The 18,066-nt window shown below is 33.4% G+C and overlaps 1 protein-coding gene across 8 annotated transcripts in view; it reads right to left on the minus strand.

Annotated features, from left to right (window-relative positions):
- LOC148855549 (UBX domain-containing protein) overlaps nucleotides 1-11,092 on the minus strand; it is a 50,443-nt gene extending 39,351 nt beyond the window's left edge. For 3 of the 8 annotated variants that reach the window (XR_016112502.1, XM_088982846.1, XM_088982845.1), the window contains exons 1-4: nucleotides 10,834-11,082; nucleotides 8,316-8,440; nucleotides 8,103-8,216; nucleotides 6,146-6,341 (exon numbers count right to left, since the gene is read on the minus strand). Coding sequence is in view for 4 of the 8 variants with exons in the window: in XM_088982846.1 (XP_088838972.1) it covers nucleotides 6,146-6,341; nucleotides 8,103-8,216; nucleotides 8,316-8,440; nucleotides 10,834-10,935 (537 nt within the window). In the remaining 4 variants the exon portion in view is untranslated. Of the gene's footprint in view, nucleotides 1-6,145; nucleotides 6,342-8,102; nucleotides 8,217-8,315; nucleotides 8,441-10,833 lie in introns of all 8 variants that reach the window. The other 5 variants (XR_016112501.1, XM_088982843.1, XR_016112504.1 and 2 more) reach the window with 3 other exon arrangements.
- Between the last annotated feature and the right edge of the window lie 6,974 nt (nucleotides 11,093-18,066).

Raw genomic sequence — 18,066 nt, forward strand, 5'->3', positions numbered from 1 at the left:
TAAAAGTTGAAGCAAAAAACTTGTTTTTTGAGGAGAAGAAGATTAAGGTGCACTTCAGTCTAAAGATCAGGCGAGGTAAATTGGCAACAGTTCTGCGGGTCGGATCTGAACCTTGTGACCCGCAGAACTGTTGCCAAGCATGGGGCTTTATCTCTAAACCTTGCTCAAAAGGTAAGTCAAGCTGGAAGGAGTTACCCACTCATGCAGGAAGAAGATATGTAGTTGAATGTAAGATAAATGATAAAGGCTCCTTCATAGCCTTTTCAGAGTTCTTTGACAAAGGTAGAAAGCACCAGGTCTCTTTCTAGAAGGTCAAGACTTTGGATGATTACCCACTAAAACTAAAAGTACTAGATGTAGAGATTTCTGGGAAGGAGGTTTCTAATGCTGTAAACAGTGCTGTGACGATTGAGCAGAAATTCTTGACTCTCACAAGTCAATTGTAAGTCCACTGTTTACAGGTGGAACCTACCTACTGATGTAGGTTTACCCTTTGACCTGTCGGTCTTTGTGTGGCCCACCAAAAGAGGGACGATTATGTGAAAATGTATTAGCAGCTGCACTTTGGACAATTTGGGAAGAAAGGAATGCAAGAATATTTCAAGAAAAGGAGATGTCAAGGCAATCCTGAAGGTTGGGTTAAGCTGAACTTTTATGGAAGTAGTCAAGGCAATCCTGGCCCCCCAGGTGATAGTAGGGGTTTTGAGAAATAGGGATCATATTTTTTCAAGGCACCAAAGCAAGGCTAGACAACAGGGGGTGCCTTGTCACCTAGTCGCCTAGGCAATGGATTTTTTTCAAGTAAAAAACATATATCCTAGGGTAGCTCCCTAGGTTCCATAAGGAATTAAGGACTATAACCATATTTCCTTGATAATTATCCATAATTTTCATAAGAAAAGTATAAACCTCGTGTTAAAGACTTAAAGCATAGAGAATCAACATATTCCAACATATTCACAAGAAGAAAAAGAAGAAAGAATGAAAATTCAAAACATATAGGAGCTGAATCCCTATTTTTGTTATAGGAGAAGAAGAAAAGAAAAGGTGGAAAAAGAAGAAGAAGAAGAAGAAGAAGAAGAAGAAGAAGAAACATTTTGATTAGACAACATTTTAAGTTCTTCCTTACTTATTGGTTCAGGTTTTGAAGTCTTTGAGGGTTCAATACAGAATTTAGCAATGTTCATGTTGATTAAACCCTAGAAATTTTTTTTGAAAGGTAAGGTAATTTTATTCGAGAAGGAAAAAAATACAACAAGGCCCAGACCGAAAGGAGGCCTAGGAACAACTCAAGCTATAGACTCCACAACGACTGAGGCAAGTTGTTTAGAACTAAGTTCCAAGTAACTGAGTTCTAAACACACTAAATGAATAGTTTAGTTTAATAATGTCTATTTTATAATTATAACCTAAAAATTTAAGAATATAAAAGTATTTTGTAACATACTGTACAAAACTGCTTGGCAATTAGGCGAGGCCACAAGGCGAGCCCCCAAGGGCACCTTGTCACCTTGACAACTATGATAAGAATAGTAATATCCTAGCCATGTACTTGGGTCCAGTGGGAATAGGAGACTCAAATAGGGCTGACCGGCTGAGTTATTGGCAGCTTTACAAGGAATTCAAATTACAAATCAACTTGGTGTTGAGAATCTTCTAATTGAAGAAACTCTAAGGTTGTTGTGGGTTGATTAACAAACCTGAGCTCAAGTCATTTGGTGCTACAAGGATCAAGGAATAGGAATGTTTGCTTACATCGGGTGGGCAGGCCAATAAATGCTATGGCTGATTATCTTGCTAAACAGGGGGTTTTGAATGAACATCTGTACTGGGCCACCTTGTAATGGTTTATTATTAGTGCTCCGTTGTATTTTACACTTCCAAGGGAGGTAACACCCCATGCCTCTCTTTGGGCTACTTGTAACAGTTCCCATATTTTCATAATAAAGTTTTCTTTTCAATTGTTATAAATACTTGACAAAAAAATAAAAAAAAAAAGATTTAACAATGGATGACATTAAACAAAACAGAATGGCAAAACAGGATTAATGTAGCCAACCCCATATGGGATAAGGCTTGGATGATGATGTTGATTCTATATTGGATTTAATATAATACTATAAAATATATTAAAAATCACCATCATCATCCATGCCTTATCCTAGGGGGTCAGCTATAAAATATATTAAAAATATTATTTATTATTCTAAAATATATTAATGATTTAGAGCATATAAAGATATTTATATGTGATATTGCATAAATATATGATAATACATTATTCTTGATTATAATATTGTATATTGCTTTTAGTATAAAATATTTTATTTTATATCTAAACATACCATAGTGTACAATACATAATTTTTACATTACATTATATTTGGGGTTGTTAAAAGACAATATTGTTTAATCGATATTTCAATTTAGTGATGAATTTATTTAGAGGTTAGTCATGCTCTGAGAATTTAGGAAAAATTTTCAGAATCCAGAGGTATGTTCAGTTTAACCGAACAACCATGAACCATCTAACCTCTGAACAGCAAAAAAAAATAAAAAATAAAAAAGAGTCAAAGGTCAGTACAATGTTACCAGGCACCACCTAACTATGAATAACTGGAACGGACAATAAGGGAAGATGAAAAGAATAAGATAAACTCAACAATTCATAGGCCTAGCAATAATTCTTTAGGGTTAGAAAATACTTTTTGTTTTTTATTAACTGTGAAAATTCATTAAAATTTTAAAATTAAGCAAGGTAAATCAGAATGGAGGAGATATAAACTCTCTTAGTCTGTTTGGTCCAGACAGGAGTTGGAATGGGATGTCATTCCCAAGGGAGGGGGGGAGGGAATGGTCATTCCCTCAAATGGGGGAATGCCATTCCACCAGGAATGGGAATGGGATTCCGATTCCCTGCAACCAAGTAGTTGGAATCAGAATGGCCATTCAGATTCTGATTCCAGACCAATTCCCGCGAACCAAACGAGCCTTTAGCTCTCCCCAAAAAAAGTGATTACACGATAGCCCAAAACAAAAGATCCCTCCCCACATTTGCAAGAGCAACTAAAAACAAGTTAGCAGTCCTTTTAACCCATTGCAACCTTATTTCCATATTTTATGTCAGCCACTTGAACTTCTTCCTATCATTAAGGTAGCACTGTAAGCCAGCTTCCTCCTTTTGCAACCAATCATCAACTTTGAATCACCTTCAACTATCAATTTTTGAATGTTGAGCTCCTTAGCCCTTTGCACTCCTTCCAGAGCTGTCACCGCCTCATCTCTAAGTGAGTCCCCTACACCAATCAAGCCCAAAAACACAGGCTAAAATTCTGCCCACTTCATTCCTGAATACTCATCCAATGCCCAAAGGACCAGGATTTCCTTTGCTACTGCCATCAAAGTTCAACTTGACAAAGACACAACTAGGAGGAGACCAAATGGAAACTGTCACAGCCTTGGTTGGACCTGAAGCAGCCAGTGGAACGTCTTAAAACAATGGGCTTCACCCATTGCCCAACTCTGAATGTAATGATTTCAAAACTTCAACATAGCTTCTTCCTTTATCACCAAAAATTTTCAAACTCCTCTCCTCCCACACCATCCAACACACAGCAGCTCTTGTGCATCTCCAAAGCATTCCCCCCCTCTTGTAGCCCTAGCTGAAGTTCCAGTGTCCCAACTGTTAGCCACAACTCCATGTATAGTATACCTTTGATCGCTCTCACCTATAACGATTCCAAACCAATTCCCATGAACCAAACAAGCCTTTAGCTCTCCCCAAAAAAAGTGATTGCACAATAGCCCAAAACAAAAGATCCCTCCCCACATTTGCAAGTGCATCTAAAAACAAGTTAGCAGTCCTTTTAATTTAACCCATTGCAATCTTATTTCCACATTTTGCGTCAGACACTTAAACTTCTTCCTATCATTAAGGTAGCACTGTAAGCCAGCTTCCTCCTTTTGCAACCAATCAATCATCAACTTTGAATCACCTTCAACTATCAATTTTTTAATGTTTGACTCCTTAGCCCTTTGCACTCCTTCCAGAGCTGTCACCACCTCATCTCTAAGTGAGTCCCCTACACCAATCAAGCCCAAAAACACTGGCTAAAATTCTGCCCACTTCATTCCTGAATACTCCTCCAATGCCCAAAGGACCAGGATTTCTTTTGCTACTGCCATCAAAGTTCAACTTGACAAAGACACAACTAGGAGGAGACCAAATGGAAACTGTCACAGCCTTGGTTGGACCTGAAGCAGCCAGTGGAACGTCTTAAAACAATGGGCTTCACCCATTGCCCAACTCTGAATGTAATGATTTCAAAACTTCAACATAGCTTCTTCCTTTATCACCAAAAATTCTCAAACTCCTCTCCTCCCACACCATCCAACACACAGCAGCTCTTGTGCATCTCCAAAGCATTCTCCCCCTCTTGTGCCCTAGCTGAAGTTCCAGTGTCCCAACTGTTAGCCACAACTCCATGTATACCTTTGATCACCCTCACCTATAATTTATCCCTATCCACTAGCAACCTCCACAACCATTTCCCCAACAGTACCATATTCCCAATGCCTGAACCACCAACAATGTTTTAAAACACGGAGGTGTGACACAAGGCGTTCCACAACCTAGAGGCATGAGGTGTAGTCCAGAACGTAAGAGGCATAAGCCTCCCTATGTCCCGCACACAAGGAGGCATAAGCTTCCTTAAGAAGAACGAAGATGCAAACTAGTTGAAAAGGGGTCTTGTTGAAGCAGAGGCAAGCGAGTCAGAGAAGAGCAAGACCCCCTAACACATAAAACAAAAAAATAAACAAACTGTGATGCCACTGTAAAGGGGCTGGGGTTTTAGGGGGCAAAGCCCCCAGCCAAGGGGGTCCAGGGCTCTACCCCTAGCCCACTTTCTTTCCCCTCATCTTCTCTTCCCTTCCCTTTTCTTTTCTTTCCTTTTCTCTTTTTTTTCTGTCTTTTTATATGAAGTGTGCATGAGGCGTAACACGCCTCATGAAAAAAGCGTATGAGGTGCACACCTCTTGCACCTAAGGTGTAAGCCTTAGAGGTGTCAGAGCCTCTAGCATACACCTCGGGCATTTTGGGAGCACCTCCAGGCATACACCTCCAACGCCTTTTAAAACACAACCCACCACACTCCTTACTTCCACGGTTCCACCCACCACCTTCCATTTAACCCTGTGATCCTTTTTCTCTTCCCCTAGTTCCCACAAGAAATCAATCATCAATTTATCCATCTTAAATTCACTCTACCATAAATAAAAGATAATTCTTCTTCCAAGAGGCCAATCTTTTCTCAACTCTCTCAATCATTGGATTCCAAAAACCGCCTAAGTAGTTCATAGGCCACTGAAGCACCCCACAACCCAAAATCACAAAACTCTCCACCTCCCCTTCTGCCAATCTGATACCCACTACACAACTCTTTTCAAAATGAACCTTTAAATTCGAAATTATCTCAAAAAGTTGCACCCACCAATTTCATATTTTGAATCCACCCCCTCACCCTCTTCACAAAACAGAATAGTATCATCTACAAATTGCAACCATCTCTATCAATTCTACATCCTCTCCCCAGATTCCTAGAGGAACTTTTGCAATTAGTGGTAAAGAATGCAGAAAGGGGGTAGAAGAAAACCCACCACCCTACCAGACAAGTTCGTATACATCCCATAACCAATTCACGCCATCTTTCCCCAAAATCAAATCATTTCATCACTTCATTGAAGAATGACAAATCAACCAAATCATATGCCCTTTCCAAAGTCCTTGAAAGAGAGGGGGAAAAGAACCAATATCCAAGTAACAACCATTATGAGAAAATAAAATAGAATAATAATACAACGCAATGTCATCTTAAGTTGAGAAAATTCCACTAAACCACCCAAAGAGGGAGGATTGAATTAAGCTTTGACTGCTGCTTTTTGGCAACCCAAGGTCATCTGCCATGGGAGTTTTTTTAGACATGGTTAGGGAACTATGATTATGATTTACTTGAGGAATGGGACCTGTAAGGGAAAGGATCCCTTTAAGAGATGGATTGTTTCTGATCAGGAGTAAACATTTCATAGCCAAGGCTTTGAAATAAAATGATCAAATAAAAACTCCAACATCATAAACCATTAATACCTTCTCAAAGAAACCATGGTGCATCAAGGCAAAAGGTGGACGATACAAAGAAGCAAGATTATCTCGAGGACTATCTGTTGTAGATGCAGCACTTTGGTCTGATTCCCAAACACCAGGCTGTTTCATCTCCTCATCAAAATTACGAAATGCAATCATGGAACTTGTTTCATGTGATGGATATCCCATCCTTGAAGATCTGGAGTAAACAAGTGAAAGAGACTTGATTATTTAAAGACACATAATTAACAAGAGGAAATGCAAGTCAGCACTTATAACAGAAGAAATCCGTTATCACTTGAAAACAGCTATGCAATAACATAACACCTCCAAAAGTAAGGGTAATAAGACACATTGTATTTTGGGGGAGGGGGCATATGACAGGCCAATGCATTTACTGTTTTTAGTCTCTGTTACGAGTCTCTATCCAGCTTCATTGGCTGCAACTTTCTACTCATGACTGGGGGGGTAAAGTTTTTGCAGTTTCATCTTTTTTATTTTTACCATTAATGAATGCCTTTAATTTTATAACATATCAAAAAGACTGTCAAAAAATAATCAGATATAATTGTTGGTTACAGTATTTGTCAATATGGTGAAGTAATGACTAGTTGTTTTGGTTTCTCACATAAAAATAATGGTGCCTATGCACTGACTAACAGACTAAAAAATCATTGTAAATTTGAGATAGTGATGCAATCTCATATATAAGTAAATACAGACTGCAAATATGCAATAAAGGAATGATGTAGAGCATTTAGTTTAGAGTATTTATTATCAATCATTGATTGGAATAAGACCTAAAAGAACTCTTCAAGTATTCTCTTAAATTTATACCTTATTTTATAATTATATATATATTGATAATTGCCACTTTCTTGTAATTGATGTATTGGGGCAATGTATTTCCGCTTCTATTTTATATGTTATCACCCCAACCTTGTCCAACCAGAAAAGCGATAAGCAAATAGCATTGCTCTAAAATATATAAGCATTATATGATTATTTTATATATTAAAGATTCTAACAAGCAAATCAAGTTTTAAAATAGCATAGCGATTGGCTAGGTCAACTAGGCATTAGTCATTCTAGTCAATCTCAATCATCCTAGGCAATTACATAATGGCTATTGACCAACTAATTAGTAATGCAATTAGTGTTGCCTCAACTGACTAGCCAGTAGACCAGTTGAAACTAGCCAATGCACTTTTCATCAGAAAACAACTAGTCAATACTTTGATAACATCAGTCTATACATGTCAAAGATGAACAGTGACCCAAATTTCCAGATACACCCTACAAAAAGAAGCACACGAAGACCTAAAGAACAATAAACTAGTAATGTAAAATAGAAACGCAAACAACTTACTTCCACAAAAACCAAATGCAATTAGCAAAAATAAAATAATGATGGAATAGGTACTTGATAAAGAACATAAGAACAAAATTTTATGAATCAAAACTATATCACATACAAACTACTTCTACCAGAACCAATTGCAGTTAGCAAATGAGAGTCTAGCATAAAGATGTAGGAAAAAATAAAATGCAAAGAAACAAAATAAGAAAAAAATGTAGTACACAAGTCCAATTCCCAAACCAGAACTATATCCCATCCCAAAAGCACAAATGTACATCCTATGGGAGGGCAGGATAATTTTTATTATAAAAGAAAAGAATTTTCATTAAAATGGAAAAAGAGCAATATATGTTTTGGGAATGGGTGATTAAAAGGCCAAGATTATAGGATGAAGAGAAAAAAAGTAAAGAAAAAAGGAACCCAACGAAACACTCAATGAGTCCCTGTGGTTTCACATAAACAAGACTAAGTCTTACTAAATACATTAACTGCAAGGTGAGAATCCAAAGTTATAAATTAATAAACTGTTATTAAAAGATGTTGCACAACAAACAATTTTCATGAGAACAGAATAAATTAGAAAGATGGATCAAACAATACCTATACAGCATAGCATCATCATAAAGAGCCTCTCTTTTCACTGGTAAAGGAGGGCGTACTTCACTTGCATCATCTTGCCCAACATTTTCATTTACAATGTCCTTTGCCTGTCCACTGAAACCAGCAGATAAACAGGATTTTGGAGAAAAATCAGATCAAGTCAGCATGAGTCAACTTCTTCAGAAGTTTCGGATGTTCAGCATATTCTCTTACCTTGAACTTTCTTCAGGCAATGGCTGAACATCTTCTCCTGGTGGAGAGTGGGAAGACGAGGGTCCTCCACCTTCATTTCCAACATAGAACAACTGAATAGCTTCTTCAAGCTTCCAGCTTGTTGCCTGTACCATACCATCCCACCATGTGATTCCATAGGATGGAAAATTACTCCATGGCATACTATAAGATATCAACTAATATCAGCCAAAAAAATAATAATAAAGATCAACTAAAAATCAAGGTTGACAGGAATGACAGTGCTTGTTCCTTCGAGTATATTTCATGAGCCTCCAAGCATACAGGAAAGGATCACTAAGCCAAAAAGCTACCATAAACTAGATACTACAGGAAAATCTATGAATATTGTGCTAATCCAAACCTCTCAATTTGTAAACACCATCTTGATGACTATGGTGGTAAAAATTGAGCCCAATCTGATGATTTTAATAACTACAAAAAAGGGTCATTACCCAGTTTTGGTCCTGGAAATCCAAGTCCTTTTTTTGTTAGATCAAGTTAGCTATCTGGTGTTTGGAAGGGATGGACTGGATATGGACATAAGCTTGTCACTTTTTACATAAATTGGCTGCTCTCAAACTCAAACCCACATTCATACACTTTTCAACCCAAGATTTGTCACAATACCAAGTAATGGCCCCTATAATAATTTCACAGTGGTCAAAAACAAGGATACTGATCTATAAAAAAAAAAAAAAAGGTGTACATTCATTGACATTGAGAGCATCCAACTAAGATGGTTGTTTTACCTACTACAATTCTTGCCATTCTGTAACTATCACAAATATCTTCCACATCAGTCGTGTAACCATCTTGCTTATGGCATAGTTGTCCAGGCAACGCCTAGGCAACAAGTCACCCATGGAAGGTTGCCTCACTTAATTTTCAAGGTATTTAAAAATTGGTTCTATTATATGTTTTCATATTTTTTTGAGATTATTATAAAAAAGACATTATTAAACTAAATTGTTCAATTTGAGTTAAAACATTAGTTTCTTTCTATTATTTCCTTATTCGTTAGGGTTCAATCAACATGTATGATATTGAACCCTCAAAGACTTAGGGGCTGTTCATTTGCTCTGAAGTCTGACATTTGAAAGTGCAATAATTACATTAAGAGGTATATTGGTATTGGTGAACTTTTTCTTTCCTCTGAACTCTAAATGCAGAGAATGTTGTTCCGAATTCTGAATTCTGAAAATTATTAAATATCCATTTTGACCCCATATATGAGAGTTTTTGTTTGTCTTTTTGGGGGTATCATTGTAAAATAAAAAATTGTATGATTGCACTTTAAGAGATAAGAGGAAACGAACAACCATTTTTCTCTTAAAGTTAAAATATTCCTCTTAAGAGATAAGAGTTAAGAGGAAATGAACAAACCCTTAAAAACCTAAATTGATAAGCAAGGAAGAACTCAACATTTTGTTGAATCAACACATATTGATTTTTCTCTTCTTCACCATCTTTCATCATTTCTTTCTTCTTTCCTTAGGACACGGTCCCTCTATTTTCTGAAATTCCTTTTCTTTCTTCCAGTTTTCATGAATATGCTGATTTTCTATGTTTTAAATGAAGCTTGTACATTTTTTATGAAGATTATAGACAATTACTAGTGAAATATAGTTGATGCTTGCTAATGGGACCTAGAAAATTACTTGAGGATTCATGGCTGTATTCAAAAAAATCCATCGCCTAGGTGCCTACCTAAGTGACTAGGCAAAAGGGAGCCCTGCCGTCACCCAGCCTCGCCTTGGCAGCTTGAAAACTATGGCTTATGGTAATGCCAAGCATATGGAATGTCTCTCCCATGAAAAAGTGTTTCCAAAAACAAAGTGCATGGTGAAGGGATCAAGATCCTACTGGACAACTATAACTGACTTACCTATAGAACATGTACCTCTAGGCCTACCAAATGAAAGACTTTTTCTCATGCCTCGGAAGGTCCTATGTAGCATATAGAATTAAGGGCAGTTCAATCACCGAAAACCCAATTCAACTAATCTTATTAAACCATAGATGTTGGCACAAGGATAAATTACATTATCTTTTATTAAAATAACACTCACGAAATCACATAGAGAGTGGTTTACACGTGCGTAAGAAATCAATACTGAAGTTGAACCGCAAAATAGGAGCATAATCCCGATGCCTATAGCCTAATTGGTAAATAGTTCTTCCCATGATCCCTTAAAAACTCATAATTTCTTCACTCAAATAGCACCGGATCTCTTAAATAAAACTTACCAATAGGCGTCGACAGCAGTCTAATGCCCCTTACCACCATGAACAAAATAGAAGCCACTTAACCAGGCGAAAAGCTACTGCAGATTTATAGATAAAGCTAGCCCAAATTGCCAAATAAAGAAAAACCAGAAAAATAGAAGCATAAACTAGTTACAAGAGCTGGCACGTCGTGAATCAAAACCCAAATGGCATCAATTCAAATAATGGGAAAAAAATAGTAACAGTTAAAGGAAAACCAAATGTGACTGACCTGCAAGAACTGTCTCGCCGTATCTGCTGATTGCCCCACAGCAATTTCAAGGAAGGACGAGACCATGCTCTGCTTCTCCGTTGCTGTTAAAACACTCTCCATCGTCTTCCCCCAACTGTTTGAAGGTTTTAAAAATCCAGGGTTAAGATCATGGAGAAGAGAAATGATGTCATCTAGGGTTTACAGAGAAGAGGGCTGAGAGAATATCTCAGCCGACTCAGCGGGAGAGGATTTTTCCAGCTCGGGTACGGGTTTCGAGTTATATATAATTAACTAATCAAGACCTTTCACTCACGAAAAAAAAAAAGAAAAGTAAAAAAATTCGAGACCCGTGGAATGCACGAACTTTGTTTAGAGCCTTATGGAAATCGGTAAGTGGCAATTATAGATGATAATAATGATAGTAATAATATATAAATTTTATATATTTTTCATCTTTTTATTGTTTATTTATAAAAAAATAAGATTTAAATAAGAAGAATTGAATGAGGTGAAAAGTATTAATTAGTTCAATTTATAATTTAAATCTTATAATTAAATAAAAATTAAAATCAAAAGAAAGTTTTATAATCTTATTTATATTTTTAATAGTAGTGTAAATATAGAATTATAAATGCATTCAATTTAAACCGTGTACATGTGCTTAATTTTTTTATAAATTTTATGTATTTTATTCATTTTTTTTATTTTCATATTTATTGCTTTTTATTATATTATTTATGACATTAAAGATAAACACATTTTACCTAAAAGTTGAATTATTGATATTTGCAAAAAAAAAGTAAAAAAAAAAGTAAAATAATCAAAACTAAATTAATAAATTATAGAAAGAAAAACTTTCATATCTTAAAAGTACTTAGTACAAATATTGATATGAAAAAAAATTATAAATGAATTTCTGAATTGATATGAATACATAAGATTTTAAAAAAATCAATAATTTATGAACAATTAATTACATAAATTAGTTTATGTTTTTTGTTTGATGAATAACATGAAAATTAGTTAATGGAAATCACAAATTTAAAGTTTCCCAGTAAATACCAAAATTCAATGCAAGTTGCCGATAATTATAGAAACTCTTAATAATTACCAAATGTAAATTATCAATATAAAAATTCCCCAATAATTGTCCATTTTATAATTTAAAAATAACCAAAAAAACGTTGTAAATGAAAATTTCAATAAATAATTTTTACTACCAAAATTAATTTTCAAAATCAATAATTTCTAAAATTACCTAAAAGTTATTGAATTTTTCAGAAAAAAAATATTTTTTGGAAAATTTCAAAATAAATAGTTATCTAAAAACTACTAAAATTTATAGGTATTAATTGTCAATTTCAGATAATAATAATTTATAATTAATTTTATATAATAATGATAATTAATATTTAAATATTAAAAATATTTAGTAAATGTCATTAACTATAAATTTTTCATTAATTAATGATATGAATAAATTAATTTTAAAAATTTGTGTATTTATTCATAATTAATTACTAAAAATATCAAAATAAATTGATATTTAATTGTCCTATAGATTTAATGTTTAGGAAGTATTCACCTTTATTATGACAACAAAATGGGAGGCTAGATGGCGTTGCCAAATGCTAAGAATCCGATGTTGTGGCAAAATGAGGGGCTTGGATAGGGTTAAGACAAACCCGTATCAAACCCGACTTGTTGTGTTTATTTTTTACTATTTTAAAATTGAATTTAAATTAATCATTTTTTACTTTTATTAAATTTTTATTTATTTAGTAAATTTTTATTTTTTCATAGTTTAAGTTATAATATTATGCTATGATTATTATTGTTTGAAATTTTTAATAATATTAGAATTTGTTTTTATAAATTAAGTATAATATGATTGTAATTAATTTTAACAATTATTACTAAAATTAAAAACATTAATTTATTTTGAATTTTTTATTATGTTAGTCATTTTTTAATTTAAATTAAATTCTATTACTTTATAATTATAAATTTATTATATTTAATTATTAATTTTTATAATGAGAATATGAAAATATTATTTATAAGTATAATAATATTTTTAATTAATTATTATTTTTTATTACTTTAGTATTATTATTTGTCTTATGTATTAAATTTTATGTATGTATATATGAGTTATTTTTAGTTTTTTTTCATAATCATTTTTAGTTAAATTTATAATCATTTTATTATTTTTATTGTTAAATGAACTTAAAATTAAAAATATTAATTTATATTATTTATAACTATTATTTTATTAATCATTATTATTTTAAATGAAATTTAAATGATTAGAAATTAATTTTAAAATTAATAATGCCCATTAGTTTAACTGATTTTTAAGTTATATACTAATTTTATTATTTTTTGTTGTTAAATGGATTTTAAATTCAAAAATATTAATTTGTGTTATTTATAATAATTATCTTATTAATTTTTCTTATTTTATATGAAATTTAAATGATTAGATATTAATTTTAAAATTAATAGTTTCATTGTTTTAATTAACTTTTAAGTTATTTTATTTGTTTTTACTTTTATTAATTAATATTTGTTTTTGCTTTAATGAGTGTATTGTTTTTAGTGTAATAGTAATATTATCAACTTAATTTTTAGTTAAGTTTATACATTAATGTATATTAGTTATGTTTTATTTTGATTTAATTTTATTTATTATTGATCTATACTTTATTATATATAGTACCAATTCTATCTACAAGTTCTTATATCATACCAGACTTATAACATTCAAAGATCCATATGCCAATTGGAGAGAAGGCATTCTTGTATGGCATGGCACCCACGTGCCAATTGGATCGAACCACTATAGAGTTCACTCACTCATTTTAAAGTGAGTTGATATCACTAGGCCAATTTCAATCCAATTATATACTTCGGCCTTAGGCACCCTATGAGCCCAAGTCTCATGATCCAATTCTAATTGCATGTCCATCAAGATTGTAGACTTAATAAGACATTTGCTACATGATCTATTAGCCATTAACATCTAACACTAGGATTAAAGGAATGACTTGTTCCCTCAATACATAGCCTAATGTCACACCTTCTCATTAATGGATTTCGATAAAGAATTATTTTGCAAACATCTTTTCAAAATAAATTATTTATAAATAAATATATATTTTTCCAAAACAAATATCAATAACTTTTGAAATTCATTGTCGAGAGTTTTGACTAATCCACCGAAGATGATATGCTCACAGATATTCTCTTTATCTAATAAAGTGGTTAATCCTATCATAATGAAAACTTGTTCAAATTTCCCTTTATAATTGCTCAAGCACACCCAAATGTTGGCTTCAAAAGGATCTCATTAATTGGTATATAAAAAATAGCTCTACTGGATACATATTCGACTGAGTACCATTATCAAGTCAATGACCTTAAACAATAATTCAGCTATTCTACATACCCAAATGCCCAAGAATAATCCTGACCCAATTCAATGTTTCATACAAACACCCATTCCTACACTTAGGATCAGAACTCTAGTAAATGAGACTATTTGCTCCATCACTTAGGTAGTGTCTAAGTGTCAACCATGTAAAGATTTGACCACCCAAATCTATCCATTGGTTGAGAACATTTAGACTACATACTAAATATGATGACTTAAACATAATCCTAAAATGTAGTACACGTGTTAATTTAGTAGAAACACACCACATGACATGAAATAATTGCACTTTTGGTCACAATAATAGTCAATTTACAAACACTATTGGACTTGAGGGCATACATTGTCCAATAATTCCCACTTGCACTTAATTCTAATCAAGTACAAGCCAAAGACCCATACTTTCTATGTGTTTCTCTAACACTTTCTATTGAAATATATTAGTTAATGGGCTCATCACATTATCCATAGATGTTGCCTTCTAAACTTTGATATCGCCACGCTTCATGTTCTCATGAGTGATATATATTACTTATGCTCGATATGCTTTGACATCTAATGTGCTCTAGGCTCCTTAGCTTGAGATTGTACTGCCATGAAACAAGGGAATCAAAGATGTACTGTTGGGAACTACTCCAGGGTATTAAATGAACTTCACCCATACAATCTTCTTCGCAGCTCTGATTAAGGAATCACCATTGTGTTGGGAACGACTCTGGGCATTAAATGAATTTCACCTATACAACCTCCTTCGTAGCCCCGCTTGCAACAATATGTTCGACTCCATTGATAGAATCTATTGTTGACCCTTGCTTGTTACTTTCCCAACTTACAACTGTTGAACCAAACTAGAAAATGTATCCAAATGATGGCTTTTCATCATCTGGATCTAGCTAGAAATAGGCATTTATATACCTTACAACCTGTAACACATTATTGTCAAAGACAATGTAACAACCCTTGGTTCTTTGAAGGCATTTGAGTATGCTTTATATAGGAATCCAATGTTCCTCTCTAAGGGTGGACTAGCTCACTACAAGAAAATTGTCATATATTAACGACTAATTTTATCGATGGAATATTTTCATCATTATATGTCTACAAATAGTGACAGGTGCCTTTTTTTCATTTTTAAGGTTGTATGACATATACCGACGATTGTAGTCGTTGCCATAGGTGTACATATACCAAGGGATAGATCCATCGATATGTCATAAAGGTAAAAATGAAAAAATAAGGAATGGTGTGAATTTACGTGCTCATTTTGGACTCTCCCATTTTCACGACTCTCCCATCATCTTCAACCTGACGACGAACGCAAAGCAATAGAACCTTCCCTTCCCCAATCTCTTTTGTCTTTCCTTTGTCCCTTTCTTTGTTTTGTTCCTCATTCTCATTCACTCCTTCGTTCCTCGAATATGGTTCCTTAACCGATGGCTCATCTTCTTTGTTGGGATGGTAGTGGTGAACCAAGTTTGTAACACATAGTAGTAGCGGCTCATTCGAAGCAATACCAACATAAAAGCCCCATTTTCTTCCAACATTAATCTCCATATCACAATCTACTAAAGCACTCACCATTTGAAGACAAGTAACCCGAAGTCTGAATTGGCTAAAACTCTTTTGTGCAATGTCATTCCAGTTAGGCTAAATCCGACTTAGTAAGTTCTATTCTCCCTTGCAAATCTCACTCTTTTGTTATTCTTTAATTTATTCTATTGTATTTTTTTCACTCTCTATTGAACAATGTTCAAAACATTGACCACTAGAGACAACAATGAGGCTCTATTGAGCCAATCTATGTAAGGTTGTACTCAAAATTCTCATGTTCGATTCTTTGTTGTGTTAGTTTGGTCTTAATGGGATTTGTGGAATATATTAGTTCTTTTATCACTAGAGATAGGGGTAGACTATCACTATATTTCTCCTAGACCCATGATAACTCAACTATTTCAACTGAGAATGAGAAATAAAAATAAATAAATAAATAAATAAGGGGGAAATAAAGGATGACGATGGGGAAGGGGGTAATAGAGTAAGGTTGGTTCACCTCTTTGTAGATTAGAAGAAATGAGAGGGGGGTATTGGTAGCAGAAGAAAAATGGAAGTCTATTGGTAATAGGTATGATTAGATGAACCAAGTACTTAGCCTAATAAATAGGACATGTTTACAAGGGATTAAAATAAAAGATAAAACAAATAAGAAAAGGGTAAAGGAAGCACAAAAAAATAAAAATAGGAAAATGGTAAAGGAAGCACAAAAAAATAAAACAAATAATAAATAAAAATAATGTAAGGAATTCTTATAATGATAAAAAATAATGTAAGGATTTTTTTAGAAAATAAAAAGACAAGTTCCATAAGACAAATAGGGTTTCATAAGAAAAAAACAAAAAAATATAGATAAATAGTTGATAAAAAGAGGAAAGAACATGGAATTTAATACTTGAAGAATTCTTGGACATAATGTTAGAATCACATTTTTTTTGTAACAACATGAGCATCATTTTAAGTGTTGGATTGAAGGATGTGACCTTGTGACCGCTAGTAATAGTGGTTTTTGTGAATGCCAATTATGTTTTTTCTCATATTAATCGTCACATAGTATCACTTACAAGCAACATCCAAAACACCATTGCATTTGTGAATTAGAGGGATGCCAAAGAACCATATTTGTAGAATGGCTAAGGATTTGGTGCTAAATGAGAAAGATATTGTTCTTTTGATTTGACATCTAGTTATTATAAATTATTTAACAATGATGGAAGGTGCTATGAAAATTCATGTCAATTTTCTTCATTTTGTTCAGTTGTCACATATTAATCACCGGTCCCCTTTGATTGCTTTCTCCATATTTACCTTGGAATTTGTAAATGATTTCTTTCTCCATTTTAATGTTGGTTGACATAAATAAACCATTAGCCCAAGTCCTATTTGAAAGGTGGAATAAAGTTTTGTGGAAGTTTCTATTTTGTTATTTTTTTCTGGTAGATTTGGAGCTCCAATGAGCTTTTGCTTTGTGTTAGCATTTGATTATATTTATTTTACCAGTTATGGGAATCCAAATATATATTTTTTTAATTCCTTTTAGTTTTTGGTAGAACTTCTTAATTCATCCCTAGCACCTTCATCTTATTCCTAGGTTCTTAGTTTCTTTCTACTCTATATATTTGAGTGGTTTAAAGGATGTATAACAGGTTTAGACTTGGATTGGATTTAAGTATAGCATAACTTTGTCCTAGATCCATTTAATCAGATTTAGACATAATTTATGTTGAATGAAATGAAGTGCAAAAAATACCCTCACTACAAAAAAAAATGTACATTTGCGATGTTAGACAAACGCCACCAAAGATTAAACAAACATCACGAAAACGTTATCATGACGTTTGCTCCCCTGTCACCAAATGTAATTTTGGCAAGTGTTTTTGTGATGTTTACATTAGTTATGGTAACGTTTTGCAAACACCACTAAAAGTTTCCAAGAGTCACCTATGCACAATTTTGGTGACATTTATTTGTTTATTTTTGTGACATTTTCTGAAATGTCACGAAAAACACCTCTTTTCGTGATGTTTGCGAAATGTCACCAAAAGTTTTCAAGAGTTGCTAAATGTAGATTTGGTGACACTTAATTCATTATTTTGGTGACATTTATAAACATCATAATAAATATGCAATTTAGTGACATTTGTTAAACGTCACCAAAACTGCACATTTTATTTTGTCTATAGCACCAATGTCACCAAAAGTTGAATTCTTTTTTTTTCTCCATTTTTTTTTGGTATCCCAGTGATTTTAAATCACCTGTTTTA

Source organism: Nelumbo lutea, chromosome 4 (assembly GCF_056320005.1).
Source record: "Nelumbo lutea isolate HS-2025 chromosome 4, American lotus-T2T, whole genome shotgun sequence".
Classification (NCBI taxonomy): domain Eukaryota; kingdom Viridiplantae; phylum Streptophyta; class Magnoliopsida; order Proteales; family Nelumbonaceae; genus Nelumbo; species Nelumbo lutea.